The following is a 20,360-nucleotide window of genomic DNA, read 5'->3' on the forward strand; positions in this document are numbered from 1 at the left end:
TTTGAACTCACTTCTTCTCAACTCCAGGTCTCGCTTTTTATCTACTGAATCATCTAGCTGCCTGAATTGCCTCTTCACCTCATCCCATTTTCCCTTATGTCACCCTTATTTGCATGTTTTTTCATATCTCCCCTTTTAGATTATAAGCTCCCTGATGGCAGGAATGATGATTTTACATCTAGCCAACTGCCAAGAACCTAGGAAATGCTTAATAAATATGTGTTAAAGATGACTTAAGTCATGTGTCTCATAAGTGGTCTGTGAAGGCATTTCCAAAGGAGGCACTTGATGAATGTTTTGAACAGTGTCACCATCATTAGTGTAGATGCATTTCCCCTTAAGATAACTGTGTCCAAGAACAAACACTCATTTGCATATTCAAATTCTTATATTTTTTTTCTTTTAAAAAGTTAGATAATGTGTATTTTAAAATAGCGAATAGTACTTGTAGTTTTGAAATATTTCACATACTTTTTATCAAATTCATAAAATAACTATGTGATTAGGAACAGATACTATTTCCATTTTTAGGGAAATGGGTCCTAACAGGCTGTGACTTAATGCAAATGCCATAGCTAGGTGACTTGTTTAGGGCTAGAATCGAAGTCTGCCTACTTCTAGTTTAGGTTGGGTTCCTAATGGTAGTTAGGTGGCAGAGTGGATAAAGCATTGATCCTATAGAGGCAAGGAGACCTGAGTTTAAATCCTGCCTGAGACACTTAACCAGCTGTGTGGTCCTACACAAGTCATTTAACCCGTCTGCCTCACCTTCCTCACCTGCATAATGGGATTACTAATAATAACACCCATCCTCCTCAGGTCAGGATCAAGGCATATAATATTTGGGAAGCTCTTAGTTACATACTAAGTACTTAATAAATGCCTCTTCTTTTTTTCCCTTTCTTTCTTTTCACTGTCCTGACTCTTAAATGTTTCACCCACCTTTCACTGTTTTGAAAAAAAATTTTCCTAATAATTTTGTATAACATCTCTTTTTGTACAACTGGAAAATAATCAAAGTTGTCTCACTAAAGATGAATTTGAGACTTAGAACTAGTTGAATAAAAGTAGAATACTGCCTTAACAGAGGATAAGAAAGTCCTTTTAAAAAAGTTTCAACAGCTGGCTGAACAGGTGCTAAGATTACACTGAGGGTAAATGGGGCTGGAATATTCCCCTTGGAAGATGCAGCCATCAGATAGAATGAAATTAAAAATCTGAAATCTGTATTATAGCACCAACTTTTTGCTTTGCCCCTTATTATTTTCTAAGACTATAAAACCAATTAAAGTCACTAGCCTGATGAGAAAAATTTATGCACCAGTTTCTAAGTAATTAATGTTACTTTTTTACCTTTTAAAATTTATTAATAGAATTTATTCCCTGCTATTTTAGCCCCTCCCTCCCTTTCCTGCACCATCTGGCCAATAGATACATGTATATAGATTGTCTTTCATATTTCCATTTTCCAATTCATTCTCTGGAGGTGTTATTCTTCAAAGTTATTCTTCAAATATTAAATCTGTAGCTCTGTATAATGTTCTCTTGGTTCCATGCATTTCACTATTATTACATGTAGTTCCTTCCAAGGTTTTAAAAAAATTAATCTCTCTATCCTTTCTTACAATATAGTGCAATTCCATCACAATTATATGCCATAGTTTATTTATCCATTCCCAATTAGTGGACATCTTCTTGACTTCCAGTTCTTTGCCACCCTAAAGAGCTGCTAGAAATATTTTGGAACATATAGGCTCTTTTCCTTTTTCCTCAGTATTACTGGACCTAAGGGTATTACAGTTTTATTATTCTCTGAATGGAATCAATAATATTTTTAAAAGTTTGGCTCTATGCTTTTTATGGCATTGGGCTTAATAAATGCTTGATGATTGTTTGTATTAAAGTGATCATATAATGACCAAAAGGTAAAAATAGTTTGTTGATTATTTTTTATGTACTAATTTCAAGTCTGTCCTCAGACACTTAACTAGCTAAATGACCCTGGGCAAGTCACTTTACCCTGTTTGCCTCAGTTTCCTCATCTGTAAAATGAGGTGGAGAAGGAAATGGCAAATCATTTCAGTATCTTTGCCAAGAAAATCCAAATGAGGTCACAAAGACTTGGACCCGACTAAAATGACTGGCCAACAAAAATTTTGTAGAATCACAAAATTATAAAGCTTTAAATTACTGCATTGTGATTTTCTTTTTAACAGTTACTATAGCATTGAGAAATAACAGCAGAGAAAGGAGACAGAATTGTAAATGCAGAATAGAGTGGGGCTTTTTAGCATAGAAACCAGGTTCCAGGTATTCCTCAAAAAATGGGGCTCACATTCCTATACAGTTATTAGTGTTCATAATAACTTACTTTGAGCTTTTAAAACATGCAAAATCATCAGTATTTAAGAAGGCAAATATAGGTTTACTTTAACATTCACTGAGTACTTCTTCTTACCATATGTGGAAAGTTGTGCTAGATATATGAGGGTCCATAGATACTAATCATCGTAGAGCTTCTACTAGTAAAAGGCAGAGAGGGTTTCCAACATATGAACAAATTGGTATAATATAAGATTAGTGCAGGAGGAAAAGTACAAAGTATTATGTTGGATCCTGAAAGGAAAATTCATTTAAGTGGGTTAGACTTAATGGAGAAGGCAACCTTTGAGTTGAATTTTTTAAATGTGCAGTCAATATATTTTAGAATTTATTTCCTTCAAAAAGTTAAAATAAAATCTAAAAATATTGGCCCTTAAAAGAATAAGCTTTAGCTAGCTGAAAAATTCACTCAAGTTGAAACCCCTCCCTCCACTTAAATAATTGGCTTTGTTAATATAAATAAACCATTGAATCTCTCTGGACCCCTGTTATATAACTAGGAAAAATAAGGGAATTGGACTTGCTGATCTCTAAAGTTCCTTTCAACATTGAAATAATTCCATAACACTTATTTGTAGTTGACAATATAAACTACATTTTAATGATTTTAATGGAAAATGAATGGTGCTGCAAAACCGAATTACAGTATCTGCAACTTTTTAAAAGAAAGCAAATTGAATTATCAAAGTTATAATTGATTCTGGTTAAATTGAGTAATTTATATTTATTGCCTAGAATGTTCAATTTTATTTTTAGGAATAGAGATAATGTTAATGTTTAATTTGTTTTGCTTTTTAATTGATCAGATAAATATATAAATTTTTCTATTATCAACATTTTGGACAATAATTATGAATTGGCTATAGCTGTAGAAGGTCATTTGTTTTAGTTTATTAGAAGATAATTATTTTCTTGAAACTAAAGTAAGACTTCACAAGCTATTTCATCTTAATTCCTATTTTTTTTGACTACATTAATTATAAGGAAGAAATGTTATTGAAGACATTACATTATGGTATACAAGACTCCTCATTGTTAACAGTAGCTAGTGGATGCTGATTGTTGCCTCCTAGAGAAAAGCAACCCACGGTTACTTCTAGAAAGTGGAAAATCAGCATAATTTTTTGGCAAGGACAATGTGATCCTATGATTCCCAAGGGATGCAGTGTTGAAATGATGCCCTGTCACAGGCACCAAATTTAGAAAAATGATCTACACTCATGCTTTCTCATAGGCATCTTAGAAAAGAATGATTTCCTATATAATCAGATGGTATAAAGCATTTTAAAACATCAATCAATAAATAAGGATTTATTATGTGCTTAATAGCTTTGAGGCAGTGTGCCAGGGATACAAAGACAATAATGAAATAATCTTTGACCTCGTGGAGTTTACATTCTATCAGAGGTGACAATACTTAGATATAAAACTTGATGAGGAATATATACAAAATGAATACAGTGTAGTTTTGAGAGGGAAGACATCCTCATCTTGATGGAATGGGCAAGGATGGTAGGAGAGGGAAGAGAGATCAGGAAAGGCTTTATGTAGAAGGAGATGCTTTAATTGAGTATTTTAAAAAAACCAACAAATTCTAGAGGCAAAGCTAAGGAGAAAATGCATTCCAATTATTTGCTCAGTGTTTTCAGTCATATCTGACTCCTTTGTCATCACAGTTGGGGTTTTCTTGGCAAAGATACTGGAGTGGTTTCCCATTTCCTTCTCCAGCTCTTTTTACAGATGAAGAAACTGAGGGAAATAAGATTAAGTGACTCATTCAGGATCTCGTAGCTACATGAGGCCAAATTTAAACTCAGGTCTTCCTGCTTCCAGTTCCAGCACTCTAACCACTGCACCATCTAGCTGTAGATCATAGCATAGACAGATCCAATTAGAAGGCTATCACAATTAGTCCAGAAAAGAATTAAAGAAGACCTAAAAACTAAGGGGGTGGCCTCTTGAGTAGAGAGAAAGTGATAGATCCAAGGGATGTTATAGGATTAGAAATAAAATATGGAAATTTATTGTTTAAGTGGGTTGATGGAGAAAGAAGAGTAAAGGCTGATTTGGTGTTGATCAGCTTAGAATTCCAAAGGGATAATGGTTCCCTTCACAGGATTAGAGAAATTTGGAAGAGAGATGAGTTTGAGGGGGTGGATAATGAGTTCTGTTTTGGATATACTGAGTTTGAGATGTCTATAGGACATTTAGTTGGAAATATCTGATAGGAAGTTGGTGATACAAGACTGGAAATCAGGAAATAGGCTAAGTATGGTCACAGATAAACACACAATTCTAATTAATTGCAAAACTACTTGTAATTTAAAAAAAAAAACTTATCTTTTGTCTTGGAACCAATACTAAGTATCAGTTCCAAGACAGAAGAGCAGTAAGGGTTAAGCAGTCGGGGTTAGGTGACTTGCCTGGGGTCACACAGCTAGGAAGAATCTGAGATCAAATTTGAACCCAGCTCTTCCTGACTCCAGGCCTGGTAGTCACCTAGCTATGGCACTTGTAATTATTTTTTAAAAGTTGTTGAATCAACTGATTGTTGTTTTTTTTAAAAAAAGGTATTGTAATTACTATGCACATTTGAAGAAAATCTGCTTACTCTGGAGGCAAATTCTTTGATATTGTCAGCTAATGTATTTTATAATTTCCATAAGGGAAATTAAGTTTAAATCAAGTTTTATTCTTGTGGAACTGATTCAAACAAAAATAAATTCCTTTGTGATCTTATTAGTCTACAAAAGCAAAAGCAAATCATTCCCCATGGTCCAAAGTGGATTTGCACCATGCTAAAATTAGCACAGATTTTGAGAAAAAAATTGTATATACGTATTTAGACACCATATTAAAAGAAGTAGGAAATAATAACAAAAACCTACTAATTATGTTATGCAAGTCTCTTCTCAGGCAGCCCTTTAAGATTCCAAAGAATACAGGATATCAGAGTTGAAAGAGAAACTTATATCAGATGTATGGAAAATCGGCCCATTAGTGGCATCTCAGTGAATTAAAATTAATTCTTTCAGATCTGTTTTCTCAATTCCCTCTTACAGCGAAGGAACATGTTTTGGTCTTGAATATATGAAGCCAGTCACATTTTTTTGATGTCATAATTTTTCAAATCACAATAGTTGGTGATATGTTTCTTTACCTGGTGTAGTTTCTTTTTTTCTCCTTAATTCAAATATTTTTGTCCTCAGTTAATTTTCTTGTCATTTTGTATAATAGTAAGGCCGGTACCCTTTCTTATCCCCACTGGAGGAATCATTCCTCTACACTTAGAAATTTTGGCTAATCTCTGATACATTATTTTCCATGGAATATTCTTTCTCAATCCCCCTTCAATTCTCATCCCCCTTCAATTAGTGATCCTGCTGGCGCCTCCATTTCCTCTGTTGGGATTGAAACTGGCCTATCTTTGTTCTCCTTCCAGCTCTGTCCCTAACTTTACCTACCCTATAGTAAGTGATTAATGAAGTTGTTCTTTCTGTCCTTGCAACATGAAAAAGGGTACTTAGCTGGAGTGAGATGACTGTGTCTTAGATTGAGATTCTCCAGAGCTCCTATCTCTGATTAAAATTGCTTGTGTGCAAAGGATATACAGAAGGCCTATTTGATGATATTTTTCTCCATCCGGGTAGCAACTTCATCTTTTTATCTAGGCACAAATGACTAGTTTAGGAGAAAATGATAAAAGATGGGTAGAGGTTAGTTTTTCTTCTTAATATCTATAAAATGTAAGAGAATCAAATAGAATAATACAGAATGAACAAGAAGTCCTAAAGTCCTTGTATATGTTTTAGCTTACACAATAGCATCTAAAAATTATCCTTCATAAAAGACTAGGAAGTCTAGAGCTTCAGGGCAACAGAGAGAAATTTAAGGGAAAGGAACTATCCTATCTTCTACAAAAACCAAAAGCATTAAGAGATGATCACTTAATAAAATGCCAATAAGGTCATATATGGGATTGGCCAGTGAGTTGGCCTGGATCCTCTCTCCTTCTTTTCATCATATCCTTGGAGACAGTACTGAGTAGACAAACTTAATGTACTTCCAGTTCTTTGGAATTCCTTGGAATTTCCATTTGGACTAGCTCATTCATTGGCAGGACACAAACAAGCCACTGTGAAGGAGACAGGGCATAATTAAGATGAGATCTTTTGTTTTTCCTTTTTTTCCTGAAAAGGAGGATTTATCTTTACATAATGATAATATGAACATTTACATCACACTTTATCAGGAAGAACTGAGTTCAAACGCAGCCTCAGACACCAGCTGTATGACTCTGAACAAGTCATTTTCTATCTCTGCTTCCTCAACTGCAAAATAAGGATAATAGTAATTAGCACCTATATCTCAGGGTGGTTATGAGGATCAAAAAAGATATTTGTACAAGGCTTAACAAAGGACATGGCACATGGTAGATGCTTAATAAATGCTTGTTCCTCCCCTCTCCTCTCATCTAGAAACTAGAAAGCTTGTGTAATCAGTTATTTTTCTACCAGTTTCAGCTATGATATATAGCACATAATAAAGCCAAGTATCTATAAAACTAGAATTTCAAATATGACCCATAGTTCTTAGTTCCATACACGTGAGATTTCTAATATGCTGAAAGATTTCACCTCTGCTAAAAAGAAAATCACCTATATGATGACACAAACTGATTTTTCTAAGATCTTTGATGGGTGCCCACTTTGCTTTCAATCTTAGATATAAACAATACTTTTGCTAATCATGCATATTACTAACATATTCCTTCAGTCATATTGCCTGTGATGTAAGAGACAGGCAGATGTCATTGCTATTAAATTCCCTTCATTTTTTAAGAGGACCAATGCTGTCTTGACTTGTGTGTGAATTGAATTTAAGGTAGTGTTGCACAAAGCTGTCAACCTTACTCTCTCTTCCAGAGTCATTCAAGTCCAGTGGCAAACAAAAGGCAGGATGTCTGGCAATGGGTCCAGGATGCAGTGGACCTTGAGGTCTTAGATGTCTTACCAAGCTCTAAGCACTCTACGGCACTTGTTTTAGCCACCTTCATGATGCATTGGAACAAAATGTTCTCACCCACCCATTCCACTGGAGGAAGTCTTCACATGCTTAGGGTAGACATCCCCCTAACTCATCAGTTGGTTTGTAGCCCATCAGTTACACTCAACCTGATTTAGCCCACATACTGAGATGCTTTACCAAGTTTTAACTGCTGTACATGCTATAGCTTCATGGAACCAAAGGTGGGAGTTGAATGCCAAATGGACACCAGAGGAGGTGATGAACAGCCCTAAAAACAGGATCAGCAAGACCTCAAACCAGAGGTGCTAGTTCTTCTTGAATACCCATACAGCCCTAGGCAGGTAGTTCTCTCCTTAGAAAGAGTCTGAATTTGGAATCAAAAGAGACCTCAGCTTGAATATTGTCTTTACTCTTAATAGCTATGTTAACATGGTTACTATTCCCAAAGTCTCATTTTCCTGATCTATAAAATGGGGACAAGGAGATACTGTACAGGTTTATGTGTGCATAATAATGTACATAAATGTTTTGCAAACCTTAAAATATGTTAGCAATTACTCTCCCCATTTTATAGATGAGAATGTACTTAAACACAAGTTATACAAGACTTCCCCAAAGGGTCTATACAGAGGCAGCGTATTTTTGAGAACTCTTGGGTTCTGAGCCAATGTTCTTTCCACTAGACCATATGATGCTCAGATTGCAAATGACTACCTTTTAGTACCACCAAACTACCTAACAGGGAAAAAAATAGTCTTATTTTAGAAATGCTGCCTCATTAATCTTTTACTTGTTATTGAACTATATATGGGAATTTTTTTTCATTCTTCTCATTAGTTGATTTGATTGCCCAGGACTCCTCCCAAACTAATGGATTTCATTTTATTTGCCTGCCAGATTTTATTCAATTCAAACACATTTATTAAATCCATATAGGTTGCAAAGTAGCACAGGGTATCAAACATAGGACCTGGAGTCAGGAAGAACCCAAGTTCAAATTCAGTCACAGATACTAGCTGTGTGACTACAGTACAAGCCACTTCATTGCCGACTGCCCCACTTTCCTCATCTATAAAATTAGGATAATAACAGCATATCATTAGGTTTGTTGTGAGGATCAGAGGAAATAATATTTATAGGGCTTTGTAAAACTTAAAGCATGCTCTAAATGCTTCTATTATTATTGTTATTATTATTGTTGCTGCTGCTGCTGTTTACTACTACTACTACTACTACTACTACTACTGCTACTGCTACTGCTACTGCTACTGCTACTGCTACTGCTACTGCTACTGCTACTGCTACTGCTACTGCTACTGCTACTGCTACTGCTACTGCTACTGCTACTACTATATGAAGACTATTCCAAAAAGAGATAAAATATTAAATGAGACATGATTCTTATACTATATGGAGCTTTCTACATTTATCTACATCTTTCATAGAAAATACTGTTATAAGTGGCATTCTTAAAAGAAAGACATTGGAAATCATCTTTCTTACTACTTATGGTCCACAAAGTAGGTGACTTCCTGCATCCAGAAATAATTCTTTTTGACACTCTTTCACCAAAATGCAGGAAAACCAGGAAGCCTTTTATTGCTCAAGACTTTTGCAAAGGTCTAGAACATGTCACTCTCAACAGAATCCATTCATGAATGCTTAGTTCCATTGGAACTATTCAATTAAACCCTTTGCCACAATCCAATACTACAGTTAAGAAACTGAAGTCTTAACTTTCATACTGTTTCCCCAAAGGACCAATTCATTCTTCCTTCTCTTGGGATACTGATATATAGTGCATCTATGTGAATCATTGCTTTCATCTTCAAATACAATGCGTAATACTGGAAGATGAATTTTAAGTGGCATTATCATTTATGTGACTTCAGAAAGATCATATATTAGACCATAATTACAGACATATTGTAGTTTTCTCAATGAGATGGTGGATATGAATTTATAGTCCCCATGTTGAGGACTTAAAATTGGTAGCCATTACTTTATTAATGGATTTGGTAAGTAAGCAAGCTTATCAGTGGAACTTCGGGCCAGAGTTGAAGAGGGTACATGTTTCAGATTCAGAAGCATAAAACTAAAAGGAATAAGGGGACTCTCTGCCAAGGATAGAAGCTTGAAGTCCTCACTTATGGAAGGATAGGAGAGTGGCATCCTTCTGTTGTGCTAAAGACTTCACAGACTACACCTCCTAGCAATGCATGGAGTGGACATCTGTACTGGTCTTATACATGTATAAAGAAGCAGTCATTTGTCATTTATGTTCCTCCTCCATTTCCTGGGCAACACTCAGGGTTTAATTTCAAAACTTTAATTATTACTTATTCTTTCCTTCAACAAACATTATCCACTGTTCAGACACTGAAAGAGAAATAATGATAATTAAATACACTAAAATGTGAACTTAGGGAGAAAGGTCATGGTTTTTGTCCTTTAGTATCCCTTGTCCTAGTATTCAGTCCTACTATCCCTAGTATTTAGTATACTATCTGGTACATCACAATCACTTTATGTATACTTTTTGACTAACATTCCAGGCCTCAGGGAGACATAAATAATGTTACCCTTAAGTACTCAATTCTGGCTTCCAAGTATATGGACTAGAGACCTCAGTGTCAGTCACCCACACCAGCTTGCATATATAAAGGCTCAAGATCACATAAGAGATTTGCAGTAGCATTGCTCATCCTATTATTCCCCACATTTAATCAGGTCCTAATTTGTTGGAGATTTTTTAAAAATTATTCTTCTGATTATTTTGTTTATAGAATATACAATTATAGGATCATAGAACTTGAGCTGGAAGGGACCCCAGAGGCCATCTGGTCTCATCCTTTCATTTTACAGGTTTATTTTTCATAAATAAGGAAGGTTTAAGGTTGTCAGATCAAAATTTGTATCTCAATACAAGATAATAATGTTGCTATGCTCCCAGAGAAAATATTTACCTTCTCCTGCAAAAGAAATAACTTTTATTTATATAGCTTCTCTTATTTATTTATGTGCTACGATCCTATTACCACTCAAGTTTTACACTAACACTCCTCTATTATGTTAAGGAAACCCAGGATCCTTGAAGACTATAACAGTATCTTCCAAGTTCTGATGGGTTTCTCTAGAAAGTTGTCCATTTTGTATAAGAGGTTTCTTTGGTCATAGCAAATCATGGAGAACAATGTGTGGAAGATGAGTTGTCTGTGGTGATGACCATATGGATGAAATCATGGATTTTTTTAATTCATGTATGAGACATTTAACCTGTATATTTTTATAGGACCTTGTAGAGTAATGAAAGATTGTATCTCATGTTAATTCCCTTTTATAGATTTGTTTCCTTGGATAAAAAAATGAATGGGTTGAATGACATCAGGGTCCTTAGCCTAGAGTCTGTGTATCATTTTTTTATATTTTGATAATTTTATTTCCATATAAATTGACTTCCTTTGTAATCTTTTTATTTTATTTATTTTAAAACTGTGAGAAAGGGATCCATAGCTTCCAAAGAGAACTATGATACAAAAATAATTAGGAACCTCAAGATTAAGTGATTATTACAGTCTTTTCTAAATCCTTCTAGATCCTTTCTAAGTGCTCCTATGGTTCTACCACTAGGTAGGTTAAGTAGAGCATATAAGATGATGTCCTTGTATGTGATCCAAGAACAGTTCTGCCTTACTCTTTTGGCAGAAAGAATTTCTGAGGATTTTTGAGCACTCTTTTCCTGTTAAGGCTCCTGTAATCAGTGTGTTTTTTGGAAATAAAAAAAGACACAAGTTTCACTGACCTTCTGAACTCCCTTGAATAAGCTGAACATTCCTCTTGTCAGTTGTTGGTTTGTTTTTTTATGTTTTAAATTATTTATTTATTTAGAATATTTTTCCATGGCTACATGATTCATGATTTTTCTCACCCCTCTTTCCTACCCCCTCCCTGAGCTGACAAGCAATTCCACTGGATTTTACATGTATCATTGTTCAAAACCTATTTCCATGGTATTCATATTTGCATTAGAGTGATCTTTTAACATCAAATCCCTAATCATTATCCCTGTCAAACTTACGTGATCAATCATATATTTTTCTTCTGGGTTTCTGTTCCCACAGTTATTTCTCTGGATGTGAATAGTGTTCTTTCTCATAAGTTCCTCTAAATTGTCCTGGGTCATTGCATTGCTTCTAGTATAAAAGTCTATTATATTCAATTGTGCTGTAATGAATCAGTTTCTGTGTATAATGTTCTCCTGGTTCTCCTCCTTTCGCTCTGCATCAATTCCAGGAGATCGTTCCATTTCACATAGAAATCCTACAGTTTGTCATTCCTTTCAGCACAATAGTATTCCATCGCCAACAGATATCACAGTTTGTTCAACTATTCCCCAATCAATGGACACCCCCTCCTTTTCCAATTTTTTGTCTCCATGAAGATCGCGGCTATAAATATTTTCATAGAAGTCTTTTTCCTTATTATCTCTTTGGGATATAAACTCAGCAGTGGTATGGCTGTATCAAAAAGGCAGGCAATCTATTAAAGCCCTTTGAGCATAGTTCCAAATTGCCCTCCAGAATGGTTGGATTAATTCACAACTCTACCAGTAGTGTATTAGTGTCCCAATTTTGCCACATCCCCTCCAACATTTATCACTTTCCTTTGCTGCCATATTGGCCAGTCTGTTAGGTGTGAGGTGGTACCTCAGAGTTGTTTTATTTGCATTTCTCTAATTATAAGAAATTTAGAACACTTTTTCATGAGATTATTGATTGTTTTGATTTCTTCATCTGAGATCTGTCTATTCATATCTCTAGACTATTTGTCGATTGGGGAATGGCTTGATTTTTTGTAAATTAGACAGTTCCTTATATATTTGAGAAATTAAACCTTTGCCAGAGAGTTTTGTTTTGAAGATTTTTTCCCCAGTTTGTTGCTTTCCTTCTAATTTTGATTACATTGGTTTTGTTTATACAACCCCTTTTTAATTTGATCTAATCAAAGTTATTTAGTTTACATTTTGTAATGTTCTCTATCTCTTGCTTGGTCTTAAATTTCTTCCTTCCTCACAGATGTGAGAGGTATACTATTCTATTTTCACCCAATTTATTCATGATTTCATTCCCTACATTTAAGTCATTTACCCATTTTGAATTTATTTTGGTATAGGGTGTGAGATATTGATCTAAACCTAATTTTTCCCATACTTTTTCCAATTTTCCCAGAAGTTTTTGTCAAATAGTGAGTTCTTGTCCCAAAAGCTGGGATCCTTGGATTTATTGAATACTAGTTTACTGAGGTCATTTACCACAATTCTATTCCATTGATCCACCTTTCTGTCTCTGAACCAGTACCATGTTGTTTTGATGACCACCGTTTTATAGTACAGTTTTAGATCTGGTACTTTGTCAGTTGCTTTCCATGTGGTGCAATACCATACAACCTTCAATCTTGGGAAACATCCTAAGCAGCCATGAGCCAAAGAAGACAAGAATGGTCAAAGCATAATTAGACACAGAGTATACCCATCCTTACACATGTTAGCATTTAGGGCATTGACACAATTCAAAATGGCTATAAAACAATTCTGTGTTTAAAGGAGAAAGGTAACCTGGCACAGTAAATAAAGGGTTGGGTTTAGAATCAGGAAATCTTGAATTGAAGTCCTCTCCTTTGAGGTTATAGTAGCTATAACCTCTTGTAGTTTTTAACCTTCAGAGCCCAAAAAACTCTCTAATATAAGTAGAAAATGTGCTATCTGAATTGATAAAATGACTGACTTTCCTCACTAAGAGATCCCAGGTGACAAAGTGGATATCCTGCTGAATCTAAAATCAGGAAGACCTGAGTATAAATCTAGATTCAACTACTTACTGTGTGACCTCAAGGAAGTAATTTATTCTGTTTGACTCACTTTCCCCATCAATAAAATGAATATAATAACATTTACTTCTTAAAGTTGTTGTGAAGATTAAATGAGATAATAATAACAAAGCATTTAATACAATCCCTAACATAAAGTTTTCATTTAATCAAAGCTTATCCCCTTCTCCCTTACTCTGAAATCACAGATCCATGCAAAAACCAACCAAATAAATTAATAAAATCCCAAGAACAACTATGAGTGATCTTCTTATTCTCAGCAATACAATAATCCAAGACAATCCCAGATAGTTATGCTGAATATCGCCATTTTCCTCCAGAGAAATAACTGATACAGACCAAAAAAAAATTATAGTTCCTTTCCTTTTCTTTCTTCTCTTCCTCCTCCTTGTTCTTCTTTTTCTTCTCCTACTCCTTCTCCTTTTTCAACTTCTCCTTTTTCTTCTTCTCCTTCATCTCACGTGTAAAATCTATATCATATTGCTTACCATCAAAAGTTAAGAACTCCAAGATTAAGTGATTGTTGAAGTCTTTTTGAGATTCTTTCTAGATGCTTCTTTGATTCTTAAGGAGGGTGAGCAGGAAATGAGAAAGGGAGAGAGAGAGAGAGGAAGGGAAAGAATTTGGAACTCAAAAATTTTTTTAAATTAATGTTAATTTTTTAAACATAGAATTGGGGGGAAATAAAATATTTAAAAATATTAAAATCTTATTTGTAACTCAAGAAAACTTGAAGTGGTAGAAAAAGCATTGGATCTGGCATTTGAAGACCTAGGTTTGAATTTTAGTTCTCACACTTCTGTGTGATTGTGAACAAGTTACTTTAGCACTTGTAATCTTGGTTTCCCCAAAATAAGTAAATATGTTTAGATAATCACTAAAGTCCCTTATATCATTAAAATTTTATTAAACTGTGTTAAAGTGATGAGAGTGGTAATATTATGTGTTTTTAGGGATAATAATATATATTATTACTATAATTATTTTAAGAATACTTAAAGAACTATGCATTTCTTTGGTCAAGTATTATAGAGACTGTAAAACCCCATGGGCATTTTAAAAAAAATTTTTTTAAACCCTTACCTTCTGTCTTGGAGTCAATACTGTGTATTGGCTCCAAGGCAGAAGAGTGGTAAGGGTAGGTAATGGGGGTCAAGTGACTTGCCCAGGGTCACACAGCTAGGAAGTGTCCGAGGCCAGATTTGAACCTAGGACTTCCTGTCTCTAGGCCTGGCTCTCAATCTACTGAGCTACCCAGCTGCCCCCCGCCATGGGCATTTTAAAATATATTCCCTCTACTATTTACAAAGTATAGATGCAAGATCATTTAGCCTCCATGTCCACAACAAGTTCATAAATTTATGGACTTTTGGGACAGCTATTTATGTTCATTACTGTCAATATCAGATAAATCCAAATAAAAAAATGAAAACAATTAGGCAAGATAATAAATAATTGTAGAATAAAGCAGGAGCCAAAAACCTTTATTGCTAATGTTGTTCTACCTCCCCACTCTAGATGAACTAATCTGATGAAATATCTCTTCTTCTTTGTATTCCAATTTCTTAACTCATCCTTTTTTCCCTCCTGGGAAAAGCTAACTCCTCCTTAGGACTGAGTAATTGCTTTTCTTTTTTCCTAATTATTCTCTTTTCTGCAAACACCTCTATATAGTTAATTACATATACAAATATTTACATAAATACAATATATAAGTATGGCATAATTACTTATATAATATACATGTATTATATATTTATGTTTGGGGGATGTACTTAAATTATCTTCAATATTTAAATCATCTGCACTTAAACAGATTATAAATATATAGTGTTGAGACAGCTTAGATGGCTCAGTGTATAAAGAAACAGGCCTGGCTATGGGAGGACATAGGTTCAAATCTGGCCTCAGACACTTCCTGGCTGAATGACTCTGGGCAAGTCTCATAATCCCAGTGGTCTATACCTTACCACTCTTCTGCCATGGAATTGGAATTTAGTATTGATTCTAAGATAAAACATAATTTTTAAAAAATAAATAAATATATAGCATCTCTTGTAGAAAGGTACGATAGAAGATGGAGCCCTGAGCTAGAAATCAGGAAATCTGTGACCTAGTCCTAACTCTAAACAGGTATGTGTAGGACCTGGGGAAAATCACTTAACTTAAAACTCTTAAGTCTTTGCTTCCTCTTCTTTACAGTGTTGAGAGCTGAACTTGATTACAGAACCATAGCTCTATAATTGGAAGGGACTTCAGCCACCATTTAATCCAACTCTCATTTTACAGAGGAAGAAACTGAGGCTCAGAAGACTCTAGTTACTTTCTGATAAATTGATAGTGTTAGAACTAGGATTTGAATGTAGATCTTCTGCCCCCTAGCTCTAAAATTCAATGATTCTATTGCATCTGTTCACATAAAGCAGTGCTACAACAAATGTGTAGTATTTAGAATCATAGATTTAAAGCTATTAAAAAACCTTAGTCAAATTCTGCCTTTTTTTTCACTAAACAAGCTAGGAAAATTCACATAGATTTCTAGGCGATGTTTTCATTTTAGGGCACTAACAACACGACTGCTAATATTTTGGGATAGTCTATTTTCAATTATAAGTAATTACTGTAAATTATGAGAACCTACTTCTATTAGTAAAGGTAAAGAGAATTTTTCTCTCTAATGAAGGGAGAAAAATTAAGAGAGGAAAGGTTGAATTCATTAGGACAGCATGGAGAGAAAGTAGTGATTATGAAAGGAATTTAGTTTGGTGGGAAAGGAAAGGTGACCTCAAGCTATAGGAAATCCCCTAATGAAACCTCCTTTGATTACTTCTCCAGAATGCTTTTAACCTAATATTGTAGTTTACTATTCATGGCCTAACATCTGTGCCATAAGAATTGAATATAAACTTTATTTTTTGTATATACCACACTTGTAGCCCTCAAAACCAAGAAACACAATATGAACCAAAATCCTATCTGATGAATGCAGCTGTTTAAGATTTATTTTATTTTGCATTGTTTACTAAAATTATGTATTTAAAGGACTAATTTTCTTTTTACTAACAACGTTAAATTGTTTACATATTTTGGTAAAGTGAGAGAAAAGCAAAGCTTTTTGATCAGATGGATTATGTTCCCAATCCTGACATTTACTAGTTACATGACTATGAACAAGTCATTTTAATGCCTTTCAGCCTCAGTTTCCTCATCTGGCATCATGTTTACATTGCCTGTCTAATAATTTCATTGTGAGAAAAGCACTATATAACCAATAAAGCATTTTTACAATCGTGATTTCTTGCTTGGATAACCTCAAATTCATCTAATGGTGGTCAACCTTCTAGTGAGAAACTTAATCATGATGATCCTTAATCAGACAACTAGTTCATTCAATGCTTAATGTGGTGTCTGGCACATAGCAGACTCTTGATAAATGCTTATTGACCAACTGAGTTGGCATGTTCTTTTCTAGCTTTGTAAATCTCGGTGAGCTAAGTGGCACAGTGGATCGAGTGCCAGCCCTGGAGTCAGGAATACTCCTCTCACAGAGTTCAAATCTGGCTTTAGACACTTACCTATGTGACCCTGAGCAAGTCACTTAACCTTGTTTGCCTCAGTTTCTTCATCTGTAAAATGAGCTGGAGAAGGAAATAGCAAACTACTCCAGTATCTTTGCCAAAAAAAACTCCAAATGGGACCATGAAAAGTCAGACATAACTCATAATGACTGAGCAACAAAAATAGGTCTGTGCAGAACTTTCAACTACAAAATACTCTAGAATTTTGAGACTTAAAACAATTTTAATTCCAGAAAAAGTCACTAAATTAAGACTTTGATGGATATTGTGATTGGAATAATTATTATAATAATACAATTCTGTTTCATCCCCTACTTTTCTTTTTTCCCCTAGGTAATTCCACTTATTTGGATGACCATGGGCCATTCCCTAGCAAGGTAAGGCGTATAAAAATCTCACCTTGTTGCTTGGTATATGAATGCATGAACATGTATTTATTATCTCAAGAAATGTCAGTTTCAGAGCTTTCATAAAACAGATCACTCAGACAGATAATGGAAAAGAAGTGCTTCTTTTTCGAAGTAAAGCAAGTCAGGGAAAATATTTTTTCTCTGGAATTTTTCATAGAATAAAAATTAATACTAGAAAATTATTCTTTTAATTGTCTCTTTTGTTTGTTATTGTAATTTTTTGAAAATCCATTATGCATCTGATAATTATAATAAAAATAGGAAAAATAGGGTTTTTTAGGTTTCCAATATTTGGAAAATTGAACTGAATGAGTATGTTTTATGGCTTCTAAGCCAACTTTTAATTTCGGTGCTTATTTTCAAGTTATAAGGCTTTGCTTTTGTTTTACCTTTGCAGTGAGCCAGAGTGTAATTTCATTTCTTTATTTAGCATGCCAGAATTAATCTTTTGAACCAGATCAATATCATGGTCATTCTTCCCTCTAATTTTTCAAAAGGGATAAATTGATGTTTATGCTATATGAACAATGAACTATGAAGACCAATGTATATGAGCAATTCAGTGATAGAATTCAATTACAAAAATCATTAAATACATATTCTGTGAAGAATATTATGAAAAGAGCTGGCAGAGATACAAGAAAATGGGTCTCTGTCAAAGTTCTGCGGCTTCTGACACCATCATGTCAGAGATTAGAGAGAAGAATTTGGAAGGAATTTTTTAAACTGACCTTATGAAAAAGTCATCACTGCCCAACCCATTGATGTTTTCAGTGCTTAAGACTACAAGGAACAAAGCACATGTAGCTGCACAAGACTAGCCCCAGGGAAACACAGAACACATAGGAAAACAAACATAGCTATATAAGGAAGATCACCTAGGTAACCAGATGCCTGAAAACTGCACTGCTCTACCACAGTGAAATCTTACCTGGCTTTGTTGTTAAGTCCCTTCCCTTCTGTTTCAGTATTAATTTTAAAAGAGAAGAGCAGCAAGAGCTAGGCAATTGGTAAGTGACTTGCCAGGATCACATAGTTAGTGTCTGAGGTCAAATTTGAACCCATGTCCTCTTGACTTCAAGCCTAGTACTCTGTTCATTATGCTACATTGCTAGCCCTTTGTTTTGTTTTTCTTTTGTGCTCTCTTTTCTCAACACATTTAACTTTATAACCACAATAGGCAATAGGAATTATAACTGTGATTTCATTGGTATAGGTAATATAGATGATTTCATTGTTATAGGAACTCTCAGGCGAGGGTTGAACAACTTCTTACAATTCAGGCTGCCACTTTCTCTTTAGCTTACAATTCTAGAGAAGTGCCTAGAACATTGAGAGATTAAATAACTTTCTCAGGATCACATAGCCACCATGTTGTCAGAGGCTAGAATTGAACCTTGGTCTTCTTGGTTCTAAGGCCAATTCTCTATCTGTTACATCATTGTCTCTCTACAAGCAAAACAAAAGCCAACTTAGGAAGATTGGCCCAGATACCTAGGCTGTCCTTGTTTTGAAATACTACCTACAAGATTGGAATGGAGAGAATATTAATATTTAGGTTATAGGTAGCAAGACTTGCCTTTCCATTTTGAGATATTATACCATGTAATAATATCAATAAAAACAAAAAAAATAATATTGCTTTAAGGTTTACAAAGATCTCATGGAACTCCCAGTATAGTGGGTTATGACTGATGCAAAATAATTCATGCTGAGCCTATGAGAAGTGGACTATGATGCTATGATAGCGGATAAAGAAAGATCATGGAGAAATAGATCATGGAGGTACAAGCCACAGAACATAGAAACTGATTGGATATTTGAAGATTGGATATTTGAAAGAATATAACAAAATTTTAAACTTGGGAAGTGAGATGAATGGCAGTAACAGTAGCAACAGAGGCAGTGATGTCAGAATGTGAAGTAGGTCTAGAGAGGAAGGTCCACTTTTGGATAGATTTAATATGAAGTGTTGGAAGTCCATTCAGGTGGAGATGACCTATATAGGTTTTTTGAAATGTGGGTCTGGAGTTCAGTAGTTGATCAGCACTGGTTAAGAGATTTAGGGAATCATTTATGGACTCTGTGGCCAAATTCAAGGAAATGAGAGTGTTAATATAGGAAAGCTAGAGAGAGGAGAAAAGAAAGATAAGAACAGGGCATCAAAGAAGATCTACCTTCAGGGTAAGGAGGAAGACTGAGAAAATACCAATGACTTTGTCATTAAGAATGTCATTCAGGTTTCACTGAGAGAAAAGGGAAGGGAGAGATAGAATGAGGCAAATTATATAACATAAAGAGGAGAGAAAAATCCATACAGAGATGGGAGGATAAGAGTGGTGACAAGCAATGCTTAAACTTTATTCTCATTGTAACTGGCTCGGAGAGGGGGAAAAAAGAATGTACTCGGTGGGTTATAGAATTTTATCACCCTACAGAAAAGAAAGGGAACAAGACAAGGGAAGGGAGAGGGTAATTGAAGGAAGAGGAAACAGGAGGGGTGACAAAAAGCAAAATACTGGTGAGGAGGATCAGAGTGAAAGGGAATAGAGCAGGATCTAAAGAGGATAACACTACCTACAGAGAGCAATACACAATTAATTATAATGCTAAATGTGAATGGGATGAAGTCACACATTAAATGGAAGTGAATAAGCAGAATGGATTAAAAACCAGAATCCTATTATATGTTGTTTACAAGATATATATTTAAAGCAGGGTGACACACACAGGTTCAAGGTAAAAGGCTGGAGTAGATTTTATTACGCATCATCTAAAGTAAAAAAACAGGAGTAGCAAATAACACTGAAATAGGTTTTGAACAATGATACATGGATAACCCAGTGAAACAGCTTGTTGGATTTGGGAGAGGGGAGGGAAAGAGCTGGGGGTGCAGGGATCATGAATTAGGTAACCATGGAAAAATATTATAAATTAAAAAAATAAAAAATAGAAACATCAAACAAGGAAGGAAGGAAGGAATGAAGGAAGGAAAGAAGGAAGGAAGGAAGGAAGGAAGGAAGGAAGGAAGGAAGGAAGGAAGGAAGGAAGGAAGGAAGGAAGAGAGAAAGAGAGA

The 20,360-nt window shown here is 34.8% G+C and overlaps 1 protein-coding gene across 1 annotated transcript in view; it reads left to right on the plus strand.

Moving 5' to 3' along the window:
- Positions 1-20,360, plus strand: part of UST (uronyl 2-sulfotransferase) — a 402,158-nt gene that overhangs the window by 137,976 nt on the left and 243,822 nt on the right. The window contains exon 2 of the mRNA XM_044671645.1: positions 17,208-17,251. Within this exon, the coding sequence (XP_044527580.1) occupies positions 17,208-17,251 (44 nt within the window). The remainder of the gene's footprint in view (positions 1-17,207; positions 17,252-20,360) is intronic.

This window comes from Gracilinanus agilis, chromosome 4, assembly GCF_016433145.1.
Source record: "Gracilinanus agilis isolate LMUSP501 chromosome 4, AgileGrace, whole genome shotgun sequence".
Taxonomy (NCBI): domain Eukaryota; kingdom Metazoa; phylum Chordata; class Mammalia; order Didelphimorphia; family Didelphidae; genus Gracilinanus; species Gracilinanus agilis.